Source organism: Staurois parvus, unplaced genomic scaffold (genome assembly GCF_062004578.1).
Source record: "Staurois parvus isolate SC_StPar_1 unplaced genomic scaffold, SC_StPar_1.0 ptg000009l, whole genome shotgun sequence".
In the NCBI taxonomy this organism is placed as follows: domain Eukaryota; kingdom Metazoa; phylum Chordata; class Amphibia; order Anura; family Ranidae; genus Staurois; species Staurois parvus.
Genome location: NW_028317805.1, coordinates 1,307,312 through 1,328,920, shown reverse-complemented (window position 1 = coordinate 1,328,920; position 21,609 = coordinate 1,307,312). Strand labels below are relative to the sequence as shown.

Genomic DNA, 21,609 nt, shown 5'->3' with positions numbered 1-21,609 from the left:
AAGCATTGCATTGTGGGTGAATAGTAGTGCATGGTTCTTGAATGGCAAAGAGGGCAGAAGGGGATTGGTGACACAACTCTTCACACTAGCAGCAGTTACTGTTAACCCATACAACACAGGAAGACTGTGGCCACTAAGGGCAATATTTGACAGCTATGAAGATAGCACTTAAAGGAGGATTTTTTCAAGAAGCAGCAGCATGCAAGATAAAGGATACACACCTTCACGTATAACTAATGTGTTTGGTGCTGCATTCAACAAAAAACGTTATTAAACTTCAGTTTTAACCATTAGAGAACTGTGAACATAAGTAGTATGCTCTTTCTTAGTTCTTTGGTGGTATCATATAAGTCCAAAGCTTTGTTCCAATTTTTCGACTATTTTTACTGCTATACACCAGCGGATAGAATTTCAAATAAACAGAACCACAGCAGCTGTATTCAAATGCATTAAAAGCATTTAGTGCATATGCACCTATTCCCTATACAGTGCTATTGCTGTTATGAAAAACGTCCAAGTCACGAAACGCGTTGGTCGGAGTAAGAAATCACATCACCCCAATTCTCTGAATTAATGGTGGAAGATCACTGAAGAACTCTTGAACAGCACTTAGCCTAAATTATTTTGTGAATCTTTGCGCAAGAGCACGTTTGTGGATTTGTTTGCTAAATGGACACTTTATGCATGTATGGACACTTTGAACACTGATTTTTGGATTATATGCTTACTCATATTTTATTAGATATAACTTTGGTGATTATGTTGATTATGCTATTCATGTTTTATTATATGCAATTTTTAGAGTTTATGCTAATGTAGACCAATAGTGCTGTATGGGGATTATTTGCATATTTTTTTGACTGTATTGTACCTAGCTAAATTGCTGTCACTTGCACAACCTTGTCCCAGTTTGTGTTGAATTGATGCAGACAGTATCTCCTGTGTTAATGACAGGGGCTGGAACAAACTATAACACTACCATGGGGTGTTTGAGCAGTTGCAATGACAGTAACACAAAATTGTGAAAATAATGGAAAAAAAAATCTAAAAAAACGAATGCAGAGAACATATCTAAGGACTTGAAAGCTGCAATATATTACATTCTTCTTTTGAGGTTTAGACACATTTTAATCAACACACAGTAAAACGAATACAGGCTTTTCCACTATAACAGTCCTTTCACAGATGATTTCTGACTAATCACTATGGGTTACTTATTGTATAAGATTTTTATTGTCTGAATCCATTCTTTCCTTGGATAAAGGATGCATTATCCTTGGCATGTCAGTGTACATTTGGCTTTCTGTATCTCAGTAGAGTACTTGTCATTTTTACAGCTATTTCCTGGCAACAGTGAGAAGGAGATTCCTGTCCTAAATGAATTTCTAGAACCTTTGGTTGGCCGTTATATTCGGATTAACCCCCGCTCTTGGTATGAAGATGGGAGCATATGTATGAGGGTTGAAATACTCGGATGTCCTCTGCCAGGTTAGTAAATAAAAGAAGTTGGTTTAATTAACTTTTTCTGGAATTATCCATCCAGTTTTTAGTTTACATCTTTTAAAACTCTTACATTTCCTGAACTTTGTTAGTATTATCATCCATCTGTTGCTGGAGGGAGAAGCTCTGTAAAGATTAAAGAAAGTTTAAAACAACTCCATGCAAATAAAAAAAAACAGTCTGTAGTTGCTGTGTGCCCAGAATGTATTTTTAATAGTTGTGAGTGGAAGTGCCAGTGCCGTGAGCCAGTGAGTTGACCTGTTTCAAGCACTGGGGTTAGGGGCTTAGAAAAAAGGGAGGGTACAAGATGGACTTCCCAAATTTGGCGTGGTCCACTCATGGTCCATTGAACAGACCGGAGAGAGAAAGCCTGTTAATAACTCTTGCCAGAGTGGCAAAAACAAGTCACTAATATATTGGTAGCTGAACTGTTCCATTTGAGGATTCAGCTGTGTATTTACAGTTGTGTTCAAAATAATAGCAGTCAGACATTACTAACCTGATCAATCACTGTTTTTGGTAGAAATGATATTTCTACATGGCAAATAATTTACTAGCAGGTGTAGTAGAGTAATAGAAATCCAACAGACCCAACAGTCATGACATGCATGCTGCTGATTCTGTGTAATTGAATCACTATTGAAAGGGGCATGTTCAAAATAATAGCAGTGTGGAGTTCTATTAGTGAGGTCATTCATTCTTTGAAAAACAGGTGGCAATTATTGCCCTTATTTAAGGAAGGAAGGCAGCAAATGTTGTACATGCTGGTTACAGTGCATTTCTCTCTGAAATTCTGAGGAAAATGGGTTGTTCCAGACATTGTTCAGAAGAACAGCGTAACTTGATTAAAAAGTTGATAGGAGAGGGGAAAACATATAAAGAAGTGCAGAAAATGATAGGCTGCTCAGCTAAAATGATCACAAATGCTTTAAAATGGCAACCAAAACCTGAAAGACGTGGAAGAAACCGAAAAACTATAATTCGTATGGATAGAAGAATAGCCAAAATGACAAGGACTCAGCCAACAATCAGCTCCAGGAAGATCAAAGAAGGTGTGACGTTCCCTGTGAGTACTGTTACAATTAGAAGACGCCTATGTGAAGCCAAGCTATCTGCAAGAAGCCCCCGCAAAGTCCCACTGTTGAAAAAAAGACATGTGCTGAAGAGGTTACATTTTGCCAAAGAGCACATTGACTGGCCTAAAGAGAAATGGCGCAACATTTTGTGGACTGATGAAAGTAAGATTGTTCTTTTTGGATCTAGTGGCCGGAGACAGTTTGTCAGACGACCCCAAAACACTGAATTCAAGCCACAGTACACTGTGAAGACAGTGAAGAATGGTTGCGCAAGCATCATGATATGGGGATGTTTCTCATACTACGGTGTTGGGCCTATTTATCGCATACCAGGGATCATGGATCAGTTTGAATACATCAGAATACTTGAAGAGGTCATGCTGCCTTATGCTGAAGAGGAAATGCCCTTGAAATGGGTGTTCCAACAAGACAACGACCCCAAACACACCAGTAAATGTGCAACATCTTGGTTCCAGACCAACAAGATTGACGTTATGGAGTGGCCAGCCCAATCCCCGGATCTTAATCTAATAGAAAACTTGTGGGGTGACATCAAAAATGCAGTTTCTGAGGCAAAACCAAGAAATAAAGAAGAACTGTGGAATGTAGTCCAATCATCCTGGGCTGGAATACCTGTTCACAGGTGCCAGAAGTTGGTTGACTCCATGCAACACAGATGTACAGTAGTTCTCAGAAACAGTGCTTATACAACTAAATATTCATTAAGTGATTCAAAGGAAAGCAAAATCTTCAAACATTTTTCAGTTTATATAGTGAATGTTTGAGTTTGTAAAGAAGAATACAAACTCTGCTATTTTTTAGAACAGTCTAATATTCACTTTTCTTCAATTTTTTTAGAGGAACAACACAAATTTGATCTATTTTTCTTCATGTTTTGATTTGGAATAGAATGTGTAGTGTTCCCAATGCATTTGTGTGTATGGAAATAAAAGCTATTAGAAGGATTTTGAGCTTTATTCGCTTTTTTCAGCACACTGCTATTATTTTGAACAGAACTGTAGCTATTTGGCTGGAGCCCTCGTTTAAAAGCAGTTGATATGTGATTACATGACCAAAGATGGTAGCTTAATTTTTCTCTGTTACAGATAAAAAATACAGCTTGGTGACCTACCTGCCTAGTTAGAAAAACGTAAATTGAAGTGCCACACCACTAGTCCCAGCATGCTTTTATTCCATTAAAGGTCAGGGGGACAATTGAAAGCATCTTCAACATGTTTTGGAGGTCCAAACTAACTGCTAACAATACCTGTGCTTGTAATTGCATTGGAAGAATTACCATTGAATGCACCAGTTCACTTCTAGTCCATTTATATTGTTTCAAGACCTGATGAAGGTGGTGGTTTTGGACCCCAAAACACATTGGATACTCTTTCTATTGTCCCCCTGACTTTTATTAGAATAAAGTTGTATCTGAACATGTTAGCAGTGGTATGGCACTTCAATTTAAATTTTTGTTACATTACATTACAAGTAAAGGAGACCATGGAGATCCTCTGGGGTGTGGAAACTTCCTTCCCAGGAACCAGATCACCTAGATCAACAACAATACCTTAAGATAAGATGGCATTACCAATAAGATAGCCTTATCAGTCCAGCACAATTTTTCCAATTTCCTTACCCTACCTGCCTGGTGCCTGCACTGTGAAGAAATCTCAGCAACCTCAGAATCTTGATAACGTTTTCTCTATTTCTCACAGGTAGTTCACATTGTTAGCACTGTGCAATGTATTAAAGCTCTGACTGGCTTACAGTGCTAGTCTCCCTCGCTGTATGGTGTCCTCATGCACACGGGACGTTTTTACAGCGGCTGTTTTTGGCTTTTGACATTTTTTTCTACAGCCAGTAAACTCCCCAGCATGTTATCCTATGTGTCCATGCACACATAGACTGTAATCAATGATTTTTGGCTGGAAAAAACCCCAGGATTAGTAGGTTTCTAGAGGAGTTTCTAGAGGTTTCTAGAGGAGCAAAAACGCTTAAAAAAGCTGACTTTACACAGCTAACGTTACCAACATTATCAAAACGCCCCGTGTGCATGGAGCCTGAGAGCCCTGATCATCTCAGAGTGCTGACCCTTTCCTTGTCTGTCACAAGTTAGCCTGCTGTTTCTTGCCTGTGTATTCTTACTTCCTTGCTGCAGTGCCTTTCCTACCTTGATTCCTTTCACAAGTGTGGTTTGGCTGTGCTCACCTATGTGCATCGCCTGCTATTCTGTGGGTAAATTTCCTTCCATCACTTTCTGGCCTGCCTCCTAGTTTGCTTTCCTATATAAGATATGCTCAGTCTAGCTCACATTGCCCGAGCAACTTCATAGTTCTCTGAGCTCCTGTTTGTTTGCTACTTGTGTATCCTGTGTCTGACTACCCATGTACCGATCCTGGCTTCGTCCACAGTCTGTGCTTGTTTGCTGCCCATCCAGACCTCGGCTTGTCTACTGGAGTTCCTGTTGTCTCCTGCTGCTGTACTCTGCTAATGCGAGTGGTCTCAGCATCCTCAGCTGGGCGTATCTGGTTCCAGCTTGCTGCAAGTCCATCCCCACCATAAAGAGCCCTGGTGTAGAAGCAGGATGGGGCTTAGACTCTGTGCCCCGTGGAACCACAAGTTGGCGTTCTACAAGGGCTCACTATCACAGACGCTTGACACTGTGTGTGTCCTAGTGTGCAGTGTATTATGGAAAGCTAAATTTCCGGTACCTGTAGTTTTATTGCTCTCTATTTTTAACATTTTATTGCAAAAGTACTGGAAAAGAGCATTCAATAGAACTTGAAATAAATAAATACCTTTTTAGCCAGAAAAACTTCTTTTATGTCCTTGATTTTTGATCTAGACTTTTTATTGACCTATTGGATAGGCTAAGCTGACTTCCATTCCACTGTTCAACAAGACCATCTCAGTGGCTTCTAAGACCACTCTCATTTGGTAGTGGCCTGTAAGACCGCTTTCATTGGGTAGTGGCCTGTAAGACTGCTCTCATTGGGTAGTAGCTTGTAAGACCGCTCTCATTGGGTAGTGGCCTGTAAGACTGCTCTCATTGGGTAGTGGCCTGTAAGATCGCTCTCATTGGGTAGTGGCCTGTAAGACCACTCTCATTGGGTAGTGGCCTGTAAGACCGCTCTCATTGGGTAGTGGCCTGTAAGACCGCTGTCATTGGGTAGTGGCCTGTAAGACCACTCTCATTGGGTAGTGGCCTGTAAGACCACTCTCATTGGGTAGTGGCCTGTAAAACAACTCTCAGTGGGTAGTGGGAAGCCAAATGGCAGAGCATAGGTATTTGATAATTCACAAACTAGTTACAAAATTCTGTAGAGCATATTCACTTTGCAAAGTGAATTTTCACTTAGCTAAGTGAAAATGCACTTTACAAAGTATACCCAATCAATTGCAAGGAAAAATAATAAAAACGTGCTCATGCATGCACTACACTATGTTTTATAAAATCACTCCCAATGTCTCTATCTTATTTACTTCCCTTCTTTGTATTCTCCAGTGCAATTTTTGTTCAGACATCATTCGGGCTAGCATCTGCTTTCTGGACAAAGAGATGACACAATAGTATTTATGTTCTGGATTTGTGAATGCTTGACCTCACACAGTTTAGGCCTCTCTCACTTTGAACAGTATAAAAATTCATCACACTCACAAAGCTTCATGTATCTGTTACTTCTGATCCTTTGACTTACCAGTGTATAAATCCATTGCACTCAAAAAGCTTGGTCCTTCTGCTGCTTCTTAATCTAATACTTATGTAATACACTGCATTAATACGGGTTGCAGGATGTTAATTAAACACAAGATGGCAATGTTCTGCGGTTCAGTTATGTAGACTCTATGGAAGCAAAGCCTTGTTGAACTTGTATGCTGGTAGCATGACTTCTGCACTCAGACAAGGAGTGACCAGACTACATTTCTCAGAAGAGCTGACAAAGGGGCAGGAGCATGTATATATATTGAGAAACCCAGGAATGTTACAGGAAGGAAGTAAATGGTGAGAGGTGGAAGACGGGTGTATGTGTGTGGAGAAGGCAGTGAGGGATCCAGGGATCTGGACTTGATCAGGCCACTTCATAGAGAAGGAAAGAAGGACTGCAGACTACTGGAAGTCGAGCAGGAAGTCAATCCGAGAGAATATGGGCTCCCCCCCACAGAGAGACCCTGCAAAGGGTACGAACTGGGTGAGAGGGTTCCATAACCCAGAACATCGCAAGTGACTGTGTTCATTTCTTTTGTTCAGTAAACCTTACACCACAGATTATCACGCTGAGGCTCAGACTGCCTAGCCCATTCAGTTTTATGGTCTACTGCTTTATTGTCTCACTAAAATCCTGAAACTGCAGGACTCTGGCTACAGCACATGCCTGTTGCAGACAGGATTACACTTAGTATCTCATTTCAAATCTCTTCCAGCTCCAAAGGAACTTGCTTCACCAGTCTAATTCACCATCCTTAGAGAATCAACCTCAGCTGAAGTCGGCTTCCACCTTTTCCTTCAATTTTATCCAATTCTAGCCTTCATCCTATTTGTTAAAGAAGCCTTACTCAATTTAAACATCACTCAAATGGGGGATCTCTCTATGGCTTTACCATCTTGAGGAAATCTTGTCCTTACACAAGAAGGGATCTGAACCTTAAAGTGTTACTAAACCCCGGACCCTTCATTCACTATATGGTCTCCCACAGTACACAGAACATGGAAATTCAATTATGTCTGTAAATATGAATTGCTACATACCTTTTTTCATCAGCAGTTAGAGCAGTCTTGTGACTTCTATCAGTGTTCAGCAGAACACTGGTTAAAGCTTGTAGGAGGAGTTTTCTTTCTGCTCTAGGAGGATGCAGAACCCCTGACCTCTGTCTGGACAGTGCTGAGTGGCCCTGTGCTGATCACATGCACCCTCCCAAAAAAAAAAAACTCTCTCTAACAATGCACACCAAACTGAGCATGTGCACAGTGTCTCTACATAATATGTATTATCAGGTGATAAGAGGGGGACACTGGAAGAAGGGGAGGATCAGAGAAGTCAGGATCAAACTGCCTTTTTACACAATGCAGAGGATTATCCCCTTAGGTTCCAAAGTAAGTATATCAAGTATATCATATATTTTACTACATATATAGATTGATTTTACTGTTGTGGGTTTAGTAACACTTTAATGTGCAACAATTAGGGCCCCATCAAGTGTGCAGAAGATTTGTGTCTCCATTCTTTAATGAGATACAAAAGGGGGACATTACTGCTTATAGCAAAATTATTCATTTCAAGAGTTAAACTCAGTTACCAGCAACTGAGAACCCAAAAGTGAGTTAGCCTGACAACGTGATAGTTCACTTGGGGAGAGATATCTCAGAAGCAGGAATTGATGTTTAAATTCTGATCCTGCAGGACATTTGGGTTTGCTTAAAGTGATACTGTACCCTATTACTTTGTTGAATCTTCGTTGAAGTGTTTAACCACTTGCAGACTGCTACAGGGTGGTTACTCAGAGCAAAATCACGGGTGCATATATATACATATATATATATATACATATATATATATATGATTTTTTATTTCCGGGTAGGGGGCGCACACACACCATGCTACCCACGCTGTCATTGGCTCCCATAGGTGTCAACCACCAGCAATTCATAGCTGGGACTTGGTGATCAGTGGAGCAGCTGACATGAGAGAGATCTGTGAATGCAAACAACACAGAACCTTCTCCTGTCAGTAGGGACATGCTGGTTTTTATCTCTCTGTAAAACAGGGAGATAAAAGCCAGCACGTCCCTTAGTAAAGCACTACACAGTACACAGTTTAATCAATCCCTAACACACAGTTAACCCTTTGATCGTCCCAGATGTTAACCCCTTCTTTCCAGTGTCATTAGTACAGAGTCAGTGCTTTTTATGAGCACTGATCACTGTATTAGTGTCACTGGAGATGTTCGTGGCAATTAGTCAGTTCCCACCCAGTGTCAGAATGCCTGCTGTACTACCACAGTCCCACTATAAATTGCTGATCGCCGCCATTACTAGTATTAAAAAAAAAATTACAGTATATATGCTGCCCTTTTTAGACGCTACAACTTTCACGCAAAAACAAATAATATACACTTATTGGAATTTTTTTTACCAAATACATATACAAACACATATAGTAAAATACATTTTGGCTGGAATGTATGAAGAAATTTAATTTTTTATTGGATAAGTTTTATAGCAGTTTTAATTTTTGGTCTTTTTTCATTTATAGTACAAAATAAAAAGCCCAGTGATGGTCAAATATCACCAAAAGAAAGTTCTATTTGTGTGAAAAAAATTATATAAATTTCATTTGTGTACAGTGTTGCATGACCACGCAATGGTCAGTTAAAGTAGCGCAGCACCATATAGAAAAAAATGGCCTGGTCATGAAGGGGGGTAAATCTTCCAGAGGGCAAGTGGTTAATTTTTTTTCTTTTATGCACATCTATTCATGTTGTGCTTGCACTCTTTATATTCTGACCTCAGTACAATTAGAATATTTGCTCACTTTAAACTGTGTGTTTATTTTATGGTTTCAAAGTCAGAGAGTCCTTCTGGTCAAAGATTCATGGTGGTGTCAGCAGGGGCTGTAGTTCAAAAGCAGGCTCGGAACAGACAGGGAACCCACCCAAAAATAATACTCAGTATTAGTGTAACATCTTTGCTTTCTTTTTACAGAATTTATACATTTATAATGATTTGTCAAGTTATAACTTTAGGCTACCTGCTGAAGGACTGTAATGCAACAAGAGAGAGCACACTGAATTGTCACCTGGTTAAATCCATTTAAAAAGATGCACTTACAGAATAAAAACCTGATAAATTGCATATCACAGGTCGTAAACCTCTGCTTTGAGACATGAGGGTTTATTTAATAAAGCTGGAGAGTCCAAAATCAGACTCCCTTCTGCATAGAAACCAATCAGCTTCTAACCTCAGCTTGTTCAATGAAGCTTTGGCAATGAAACCTGGAAGCTGATTGGTTTCTATGCAGAAGGGAGTCTGATTTTGGACTCTCCAGCTTTAGTAAATAAACCCCATGGTGTCATGGCGGATAAAGGGGCTGTGCCCAGAAATGTGTAAATGGAAGCACCCTGCTTTCCTGATGGCCACCTGCCTGTCCCTCGTTGGCACTCCTCTATACCTGGACTAGTTTTGATTTATTAATGTCCCTCATTCCATCCCACAGGTGTTGGTTATTTCTATTTTTGTCTTCCATTGGTCGGCAATACAGTGAATTCATTTGTTCATAATGACAGGTGATGCTGTCTTTATTTTTATTGCTTTTTAGTCTTTTTCATACAGCCTATTGGTATGTTTTGAGTTTGTAAAGGCAAGCAGACTTCTGAATGCCCTTACCAGTGAAAGGTTAATATTGATATATGGAAAAATCTAAATTTATAATATATGAATAAATAGTTTTATAGATATTTTTGCAATTTTCATACCATATAATTGCCATGTTAAGTCAGTTCCACTGTATATTTGCAGTTGGGAAAGAGTGGCCCCCAGTAATACTAATGCAATACTAATGAGGTATCCTGCTGTGTTCTAGTCTTGGGTCTTTTTGAGGCTCACGTGCCTGCTGTGTTGGATCTCCTTTCTTTCATCTGCTCAAATATCAGCATTTGTAGGAGAAGAGTAGAGTAGTAGGAAAATCATAATGTATTTATGGTAAAGCTATTATTGTAGTGTTTGCCCTAATATTCTTTTAATATTCACATTTTTTATTGCTTCCATATTGTTGTTATTGTATTTCATATAGGGATTTGTAGACTAACCACTAAGGGAGCTCTGTGTTTGACTGAGCCCCAGTTTAGCCTTCCTGCTTAACCTCTGAATACCAACTTCTCCCGGCCCTTAAATGGGGTTTTTAAAGCCAGGAGGCAGGGCGGGGTTTATGATCATGTGACCGCCGTGATTGGCTGTCACAGTGGTCGTATGATCGGAAAACTCATGATCACAAGAAGTGATCCGGAGCTTTCTATTAGGCACTGGTAACTGTGGTAGGGACCTACAGTGTGCACGCTCTTGTCACATTTTGGTATGCAAGTATGCAGTCTCTTGGAATCAAGGACCACCCACCGAGAGGCCGCATATTTGGGTACTCTGGGACCAAAGAGGTTAACAACTGTCCAAATAAGATATCAGCCTCTCTGGGAGTGCATTGAATTTAGGGAGTTGGCTGATTTATAGACTGAGCAGCAGCAGTAAAGCACAACTACTGTGTAGTGCAAAGCACAGAGTATCCTTGTAATTACACTGGAAGAAATACCATTACAGGTCCAGTTCGCTCCTAATCTATTTATATTGTACCCAATCTCAAGCCATGAGGAAAGGGACCGTTTTGGATTCCCGAAAAGCCCCTTTTGATTGCCCGCTTGACCTTTATTGGAAGAAAGTTGTTGGACATTTTAGCAGTGGTGTGGCACTTCAATTTACATTTTTGTTACATTAAACCACAAGCCTAGGCGACCATGGAGATCCTCTTCTGTCTGGGAACCATAGTCACCTACATCAACATCAATACCTGAGGATAAGATAGCATTACCAAAAACATAACCTTAACGGGCCAGCACTATTTTTCAACTTTCCTTACCCTATCTGCCTGGTGACTGCACAGTGAAGGAACAGCAGCACCTTTAACCCCTTCCTGCCCAGGCCAATTTTCAGCTTTCAGCGCTGTCGCACTTTGAATGACAACTGTGCGATCATGCAACACTGTACCCAAATTAAGTTTTTATCATTTTATTGAGACAAATAGAGCTTTCTTTTGGTGGTATTTAATCACCATTGGGGTTTTTTTATTTTTTGCTAAACAAACAAAAAAAAGTTTTTGTTCATTTCTCTTAAAAAGTTTTATAAATAAGTGATTTTTATTCTTTACTGATGTGCGCTGATGAGGCTGCACTGATGGACACTGATGAGGCTGCACTGATAGGTGGTACTGATAGGCGGCACTGATAGGCGGCACTGAAGGGCACTGATAGGCAGCACTGATGGGCACTGACAGGCATCAATGAGGAGGCACTAAAAGCCAGCACAGATGGGCACTAAAAGCCAGCACAGATGGGCACAGATGGGACTACACTGATCATCAGGGCACTGATGATCAGTGCCCTGATGATCAGTGTAGAAATGCCATTTGCTGGCTCTCCTCTCCTCACGTGCTGTCAGTGTGAGGAGAGGACTGCTGATAACTGGCATTTCTTGTTTACATGTGATCAGCTGTGACTGGACAATTAAAAGGCGGCTCTGATTAGCCCCCTACTTGAACATGTGGTCAGCTGTGTCCGAAGGACACAGTGATCACAGATTGTGCACAGCACAGGAGGGTGTGGTTATGGAAGGACATCCATGGACGCCCTCCCAGAACTAGCCAACCGTGCTGTCGCCGTCTTTTGGCTATAGCGCGGTCGGGAAGTGGTTAAAAGTCTATTTTGTTTTACATATAGAGGCTTGTAGACCAACCAATAGAGGGAGCTCTGTGTTTGACTGAGCCCCAGTTTAGCCTTCCTGTTTAACAACTGTTGAAATAAGATATCAGCCTCTCAGGGAGTGCATTGTTTTCAGGGAGTTGGCTGTTATATAGGCTGAGAAGCAGCACAACTACTGGATTACACTGCAAAGCACAAAAAAAAACCTGAGTATGTATTGAACAAACATGGCTGCTCACATGTACAGATTTAATTCTGAACTTTAAAAAAAGCTTTAATATACATTTATACCATTATTTTGTAAATCTGATCTTATTTACAATACATTCCCTATAAAAAAAAAGGGGGAATGCAAACTAACAGGAGAACCTTAAAACTTAAAGTACATATGCATTAATTTGATATTTTCTGTTTCCTTCCCTAGATCCCAATAATTATTATTATAGACGAAATGAGCTGACAACATCAGACAATCTGGACTTCCGACATCACAACTATAAGGAAATGAGACAGGTACATCCCCATGACATTATAACCCTGTAGTGTTTAATAAGGCCAAGAAAAGACTGCAGAGAATAGTAATCCATTTAGAAAGCCATTGTCATTATTCTGAATACTACTGAATTATCCACCGCAGAGTTGACTCCAGGAACTTGTCTTTAGATGTCCTACTCGACCATTTCTTCCTGATGTTTTTTACAATTTCATTTTGCTAAAGTTGACTTACTCATCTTTTTCAGCTGATGAAGGTGGTGAATGAAATGTGTCCTAACATTACCCGTGTCTATAATATTGGACGTAGTCACGAGGGCCTCAAGCTCTATGCCATGGAGATGTCTGACAACCCCGGGGAGCACGAAGTCGGTTAGGAGACTAAACACACTCTATGTATGTCCTGCGACTTCCCGCCTGTCTCTTCTACATCTTCCCTTATTCCTGTGCATTAAAATTGGCTGGTTCTGTGTTGTGATTCCACCTAGGGAAGGCTGGCACCAAGGGTATGTCAAGTATTGAGAGGCAGCTAGAGATGATATTTTAAGCCAGGAAATAATTTTTCTGCACATTTATATACAATATCTATTTATGATTTCTGAACTCAACAACACCAGAGCTACATAAATGTTTACCTACAGGAAGTTATAGCATAGCAACAAATACAAATAATTTAAATTTTTTATAAAAACCATATGTTCCTGACATTCAACCTAATTGAAAGAAGCTTTCTTTGTTTAATCTTTTCTTGCGTTATCCCCATTCACTTTGTTTTTACACGTTAAAGGCTAAAAGTAATGATGACAAGCTGAATCACAAGTTGCCTACTTGTATTGCATATTTAGAACACTCCATTGTTGAGATACTCTCACCCTCACTAGTTTGGCCCAACGGCTGCAGTCGTTACAGAGCCAAATTATGTGGTGTCATGCTGCCCAATGGAGTTGCCATATAATTAGAAAAAACAAATTATTGAGGAGCTCAGATCCTGTAAAGCTTTGACTAAATCTTTACAAGTCGTAAACTACTACTGGGGAATTTGACTATTGGAGTCTTTGAGAGATGTAAGAACCCAATGGATGATTACTTGAAGGAGTTGGCCTTAAAGTATTAGCTGGATTTGTACTTTACAATTTACTTATCCAGCTCTCATTTTACAGTAGAGCTTTGATCTAAATGGTGGCTATGGGACAAAATGAACTGTTCCTACTTGATACATATACAAATAGGTTAATAAGGATAACTGCATTTAGGAGGGCTAAATGCAGATATATCCTGGCAAACAAGGTTGAAACGTCATAAGGACTTTTGCTGATCAGCTTTTGTTCGCCTCAACTGGATTGTGCATTCGCGACTATGGGTATGCAAAACGTGCTAGAAGTAGATTACATGCATGTCATATGGAGGTCAACTGCACCTGTCAATGAATTTTGAATGATCTCATAAGCATCTTATACTGATGTCAAACTGATGCCATCAATACAAGCCCATAGCCCATTGACACAAGCCCTCATCCTGACTGTGTTGTATAATGTATTTAGAAAGAGTTGCCAGCCCTTTCTCTGTGATTTCATGTCCATTGTCTATGCTGTCGCTGTCTCTTTACTTTGCTGCCCTTGTGTGCAAACTCATGTCTGTGTAACAGAACCTGGCATCCTAGAAGCATTCTGGGGAAAAAAAGGATTTACACATCAGTGTGTTGCCCAAAGCAACTAATCGCATGCTGAACCTAGACCATGTGAATACTTTTTGAATGTGCTAATTTGTATGAGGCAGACCCTTTCATTGCAACTATGTGTACCAGTGTCTTTCAGGTTATAGAGGAAAGACCAATGCTCTAAATATTGATGGATCCGATTTCTAAAATCTAGTAGGGATGAAAAGTGAGAATAATGTCCATAACAACCAATAAGATGCCACCAGCAATGGTAAACATATAATTTGAAACAAATATCAGATCAGTCAGAACCTGAACTTTTCCTTTCTACTTATGTTACATCTTGTAGGCTTTTTCAAGTTATTTTTCGATCTGTCCGCTGTAATAATGATACCTGAGAACTTAAAGGCCAAGTTGACCTAAAACAGATATGTAGATATAGGCTCCTTCTCAAAGGTGTGACATTCTCACAGAAGAGTTTTTGCTTGTTCCTCATTATAGAGAATCTATTAGGGGTGTTGTGACACGTGGCCTTGTAATGGCCATGGTAGTTAGATAGAACTAGTAATTTTGATGTAGTCTCTTGCCAATGGGTCACTAAGTGGCAAAATCAACGTATTTAAATTGTATAATATACTTTAAATTTTGAAAGAAGATACTCTTTAAGTACTCTGGTGATGTTCTGGGGTGTATATATAAGATACATTCTTAAAGCTAAACGTAATTTAGAACCAAAACCTAAAAAAAAAGCTGCCCCATTCCCACAGTCCCATTTCCGCTGATATCTGTATCGAAGACAAATTGTCAGATAAAAAATCATAAGAAACCTAAACATGTAGGAGTGGAGGAGATTTCTTGGTCTCTCTCCATGTGCCGATGCCAGTGGATCGCACCAGTGAGCACAGCAGGAGGGCCAGGAAACTGACACTTCCAGAAGTGTCGGTTTATGAAGTTTGTTTGGCTGGTAATTTTTTTTCAGTGCAGCAGAGATTAGTGGCTCAGCTGAGAAAGGCAGCTTTATTTTAGGTTTTGGTTTTAACTACAGAGACACTAAAGTGAATCTGTCATATGTGGATTAGGACAACAGAGTTCAAACATAGGTTGCAACAAAGCAGGAAGCCTCTTCTTTAAAGTAATAGTGCCTGTGTTACTCTGTATCATACATTTTCCTTCTAGTTGGCAGATTTTACCATGGTTTGTGTTGCTCACAGCAAATAATTCTTAAAAATGTCCACATCTGCATTGAATTTAGTATTTTAGTATTGACAAATTTTGTACAAACATTAAAGTAGTGAGCTGCTGCATGTCCAAATACTTTTTATTGATCTATTCCCTTTAGCATAATTACTGATAGTTTTCTTTTAATTTTATACCAGAATCATAATGAATACTTTGGAGCACCAGTGTTGATTAAAGTTAGTTTTTATTATTATTATTATTATTATTATACAGGATTTATATAGCCAACAGTTTGCTCAGCGCTTTACAATATAACGGGAGACAATACAGCAACAATACAGTTCAGTACAAGAGGGATAGGAGGGCCCTGCTCCTTGGAGCTTACAATCTAGGAGGGAGGGGCTAGTGGTACAAAAGGTAGTAACTGCGGGGAATGGACTGGTTGGAAGAATAGAAGATTCCATTATTAGCTGAGGGCAGGATAGGCTTCCCTGAAGAGATAAGTTTTCAGAGATCGCCTAAAAGTGAGCTGAGTAGGCGATAGTCTGATACATTGGGGTAGAGAGTTCCAGAGGATGGGGGGAAGCTCTGGAGAAGTCCTGGAGATGAGCATGGGAGGAGGAGACAAGGGAGCTAGAGAACAGGAGGTCTTGTGAGGAGCGGAGAGTACGGTTTGGGTGATATTTAGAGACAAGATCGGTGATGTAATTTGGGGCAGAGTTATAAATGGCTTTATACGTTTTTGTTAATGTTTTGAATTTTATCCGTTGGGTAATGGGAAGCCAGTGTAGGGATTGACAGAGAGGGGTGGCAGATACAGAACGGTTAGTAAGGTGGATGAGTCTGGCAACAGCATTCATGATAGACTGAAGAGGGGATAGCCTGTGATTAGGTAGGCCAATGAGGAGGGAGTTACAATAGTCAAGGCGAGATATAACAAGGGAGTGAATAAGTTGCTTAGTGGTTTCCGAGGTTAGGAATGGCCGTATCTTGGAGATGTTGCGGAGGTGAAGTCTACAAGATTTGGACAGTGAATGGATTTGGGACTGAAAGGACAGATGGGAGTCTAGGATTACACCTAGTACCCTGGCATGAGGGGAGGGAATGATGATTGTGTTATTGATCTTGATGGAGATGTCAGGGGAGAGGGCACAGGCTGGGGGGAATACTAAGAGCTCAGTGTTGGAAAGATTGAGTTTGAGGAAGTGGAGCAACATCCATGCCGATATGTCACTTAGCAGGTTAGAAATGAGAGAGGAGACTGAAGAGGTGAGATGAGGGATAGAAAGATAGATTTGTGTGTCATCAGTATAGAGATGGTACTTAAAGCCATGGGAGTTTGTCAAGTGACCAAGGGAGGAGGTGTAGATGGAGAAGAGAAGGGGTCCAAGGACAGAACCTTGGGGGATCCCTACGGAAAGAGAGAGTGAAGAGGAGGAGGCAACGTTATAGATAATGCTGAAGGAGTGCTGCTATAGGTAGGAGGAGAACCAGGAGAGAGCAGAGTCTCTGAGGCCAAGAGAGTTGAGTTTTTTGAGGAGGAGGGGATGGTCAACCGTATCAAAAGCCGCAGATAGGTCAAGTAGTAAGAGTAAGGAGTAGTGGCCATTGGTTTTAGCTGTTAGTAGATCATTAGTGAGTTTTAGTAGGGCAGTTTCAGTGGAGTGTAGTGAGCGAAAGCCAGACTGTAGAGGGTCAAGAAAGTTGTTGTCAATGAGGTAGGAGTTCAGCGATTGTAGACTAAGCGTTTTAGGAGTTTAGAGGTAAATGGCAGCAGAGAGATGGGTCTTAAGTTGTTCAGGTTGGTGGGGTCCAGGGAGGGCTTTTTAAGTATGGGAGTGATGTGTGCATGCTTTAGAGGGGAGGGGAAGGCACCAGTAGAGAGGGAGAGATTGAAGATGTGAGTGAGAGAGCATAGGATGAAAGAAGAGGGTGACCGTAGTAGTTGTGAGGGGACAGGATCCAGAGAGCAGGAAGTGAGACGGGCTTCTGAAAAAACCTTAGTGACCTCTTCGGTAGTAGCAAGGTCAAAAGAGGAAAGTGTTGAGGGAGGTTTAGTATAAGGTATGCTAAGTGGGATGGATGCCTGTGCAGTGGCAAAGCCCCTACGAATTGTGTCAATCTTGTTTTTGAAATGATTTGCAATCTCGTGAGCAGTGAGTGAGGTACTGGGTGGAGGTGGAGAAAGTAGAGAGTTAAAAGTAGAGAAGAGACGATGAGGACTGGATGACAAGGTATTAATAAGAGTGACAAAGTAGGCTTGTTTGGCAGCATGAAGGGAAGAATTGTATGTTAAGAAAGCAGATTTATATAGGGTCAATGCTTGGTGAGATTTGGTTTTACGCCACAATCGCTCCAGCGCACGGCTATGTCGTTTAAGATTTCTGGTGTCGTCAGTCTGCCAAGGTTGTAATGGTCGGGGTCTGATGCTTCCTGTTGTTAGAGGAGCAAGTGAGTCTAATGTGGATGAAAGCGAACTGTTGTAGACAGCAGTGGCCAGGTGAGGGCAGGACAGAGGAAATCATTAAAAAAAATCCAGTGTAAAATATGTTCCTGTAATGCGTGCATTATTTAGAGGTGACTTTAGTTCAAACAAAATTTTAATAAGGCTTCTCCATCAACCTGCACTGAAATGGTACTTGTCATTTAAAGGGTCCATTCACTCAGTATGGGTGCTGGTGAGATTATAGTGGCAATACTTTTTTCCTAATGGAGATCCAACCCCTACCTGCTTAGCTTTGGAGTTTTGCCCTTTGTTGCAGTAAAAGGAATCAATGACCTCATAATACAGTCTCACTGATGTACGGTTATAGAGAAATCCATCATAGAGAATAGGCCCTGTTGTAATGTATAGGACAGATGGGCAGAAGTGGGAATTTAGGAGTAGAGATCTCTCCATCAGAGTCTTTCAGAAATATATGAAACTGGAGGTGCGTTTTTAAAAATCTATTTTTTTGTGTTTCAGAAATCTTATGTCTATACTATATGTGCAAGGTCTTCTTCATTCATATGTTGCATAATTATTGTGCTTTATTGTTCATCTCTTTCAATGCAGTTCGCTTAAAAAACAGATGCACTATGTGACTAATTAATCTTATCTCAGCAGTTTCCTTTTTATCATGCTTGATGACAATGCTGCTAGGCCCACAATTCCTATGACACAGGACTGTACGTAATTCTACTCTTTTCTGGTGGTCTTGTTCTTTCCATTTATGCAGGGGAGCCAGAGTTTCGCTACATGGCAGGAGCCCATGGAAACGAAGTCTTAGGAAGAGAACTCCTACTGTTATTGATGCAGTTCCTCTGTCAGGAGTACAAGGCAGGCAATAAACGCATCTTACGGCTAATTCACAACACCCGCCTCCATTTCCTCCCATCTGCCAACCCTGATGGATATGAGAAGGCTGTAGAACTGGTGAGCAAATTCATGTCAGACAGGTCCATCATTACATATGTTGTATTTATTAGATCCATATGTTTATAGTTCACGTTGGAGAAAATCATTTATACAATGCGGTAATCTCTAAAGAGATTTAAAGCAGAAATCTAGTTATTTATTTAGCATAGTCCTTTATCCTTTTCTATATGCATTAATGGTTTGGAGTATTAAAGACATTTTTTTAAAGAATATTAATAAGCTAAACTGATGTTGTAATTATGATAGTCAGCATGTGTTCAGTTGACTATACAGAGCCAGGTCTTTGGTTTGTAATAAGGAAAACATATATTCCACTCTCTCCAAGTCATCATGAACCCCCATAGTGGGTGAATCACCATACTGAAATGTTTTTTTTAATTACTATAATTTATATATGTATAATTTATTATTATAGTACATATGCACAGTTAAATGTCTGTTCTCCATGGATTGCTAAGTAAAATGGATTTATGCACCAACCAACTTTTTCCAATGTGCTGGAAGATTATTGTGACCATCCCCACAATTATCTCTCTGTCATGTATGTTATCTCTTGCTTTCACCCCAACACATACATTAGCCCACATTGGGGTTAATTTACTAAAACTGGAGAAATCTGCTGCAGCCATGCATAGAAACCAATCAGCTTCCTGTTTTTTGTCAAAACGTAACCACTTGCCCTCCAGAGGATTTACTCCCCTTCCTGGCCAGGCCATGTTTTGCGATACAGCGCTGCATTACTTTAAGTGGCAATTGTGCGGTCATGCAACGCTGCACCCAAATTAAATGTATGTCCTTTTTTTCCCCACAAATGGAGATTTATTCTGGTGGCATGTGATTGCCTCTGGGCTTTTGTTTTTTGCGCTATAAACAAAAAAAGACCGACAATTTTGAAAAAACCCACAATATTTTTGACTTTTTGCTATAAAACGTATCCAGTAAAAAAATTTAAAAAATCAAATTTCGCCATAAATTAAGGCCAAAATGTATTCTGCTACATGTCTTTGCTATAAAAAAATCCCAATACATGTAAATTAATTTGTTTGCATGAAAGTTATAGCATCTACAAATGACGGTATATATACTGGAATTTTTTTTTTAATACTAGTAATGGTGGCAATCAGCGACTTATAGAAGGACTGCAGCGGGCATTCTGACACTGGGGTAGAAATTCACTAATGGCTACTGACATTCCCAGTGACACTAATACAGTGATAAGTGCTAATAAAAAGCACTGACACTGTACTAATGACCCTGGGCAGAAAGGGGTTAACATCTGGGGCGATCAAAGAGTTAACTATGTGCTGTTTTACTATTTTGTCTGTGTGTGCTTTACAATGTAAGTATGCTGCTTTGTATTGCTCTGCTATGCAGAACAATACAAAGCAGCATGCTGGTGCAGACAGTGGAGAGATTTGTATTGTTTACATACAGACCTCTCCCCTGTCAGTGTTCCTCGATGATCGCTGGGTGCCGGCAGGAAATCTCTGGCCGGGACCCGGTGATCGACAGCTGTAGCTGCCAATGGCGCCCCTACCCAGAAATACAAAATCACATATATATATACATGATTTTGCGCAGCCCTGCCGCTCTTTAGCAGTACTTCTGCTATAGGGCAGTCGTGAAGCAGTTAATTGAACAACTTGAAGTTAGAAGTTGATTGGCTACCATGCATAGCTGCACTAGATTTTGCATTCTCCAGTTTTACTAAATCAACCCCATTGCCTTGAGATGTGTTAACATGTTTAGATATGATGCATTTTTATAAAGAATCTTTAAATAGATTTGAATGATAAATTGCAAGTCAATGTACCCAATACCGAATCTTTTGAAATGCAATGCATTGGTGTGAATAGACTTTGTTTAAAACAATGGATTTTCTTTTGTCAATGTATTTTTCCTGCACTGGATGATGGAGCTAAATGATGAACACGCTAGTTTAAAGAGCTCTTGTCATGGTATGCTGTCCAATAACATAAGTATTACATTTCTGTTTTAATTATATTAGGTCAGAAAGGATTAATTGTTTGCATCGTTTCCAGGGCTCAGAGTTAGGTGGTTGGTCACTGGGAAGATGGACGTCCGATGGGATTGACATAAACAACAATTTTCCAGATTTGAACACGTTGTTGTGGGAGTCCGAGGATCGCCCCAGGAATCTCCGCAGAGTCCCTAATAACCACATCCCAGTCCCTGATTGGTATCAGTACCAGAATGCCACGGTGAGATTAGAAACAATAAGTGGGCTTATGGGAAAAAAAACATCAAAGGACCGCATTAGTGGCTGAACTGATGCCTGAGTGACTCCTGTGACTCTTTTATTTCTGCACTTATGTGGCTCTTCCAGTGTACATCTATGGTTCTGTGATTTTTTTGTTGTACTGCTATGGTTCTCTGACTCTTCCCATGTATATCTGTGGTTCAGTGGCTCTTCCATTTTACCTATGTGGTTCTGTGACTCTTTCATTGTGTCTCTGTTTTACTGCAACACTTCTATGTACCTCTGTTGCTCTGTGACCTTTCTTTTGTACCTCTGTAGCTCATTGCCACTTTACTTCTATGCTCTTCCATTGTACCTGTGTGTTTCCATTGGTCTATCGTTGTGACTCTTCCATTGTGGGTCTATGACTCTTCTAATGTACCTCTGAAGTTCTCTGACTCTTCTTTTATACCTTTTTTGGTTCCCTGACCTTTCTTTTTTACCTCTGTGTGACATTTCTCTGATTACTCTATGGTTATGTGACTCCTCTCTTGTACCTCTGTGACTCTTCTAATGTACCTCTGTGATTCTCTGACTCTTCTTTTGTACCTTTTGTGGCTCCCTG

General features: G+C 40.2%; 1 protein-coding gene across 2 annotated transcripts in view; it reads left to right on the top strand.

Annotated features, from left to right (window-relative positions):
* Positions 1 to 21,609, top strand: part of CPXM2 (carboxypeptidase X, M14 family member 2) — a 108,115-nt gene that overhangs the window by 49,299 nt on the left and 37,207 nt on the right. For both annotated transcript variants that reach the window (XM_089668976.1, XM_089668971.1), the window contains exons 7-11: positions 1,338 to 1,488; positions 12,463 to 12,551; positions 12,779 to 12,902; positions 18,585 to 18,781; positions 20,827 to 21,006. In XM_089668976.1, the coding sequence (XP_089525102.1) occupies positions 1,338 to 1,488; positions 12,463 to 12,551; positions 12,779 to 12,902; positions 18,585 to 18,781; positions 20,827 to 21,006 (741 nt within the window). The remainder of the gene's footprint in view (positions 1 to 1,337; positions 1,489 to 12,462; positions 12,552 to 12,778; positions 12,903 to 18,584; positions 18,782 to 20,826; positions 21,007 to 21,609) is intronic.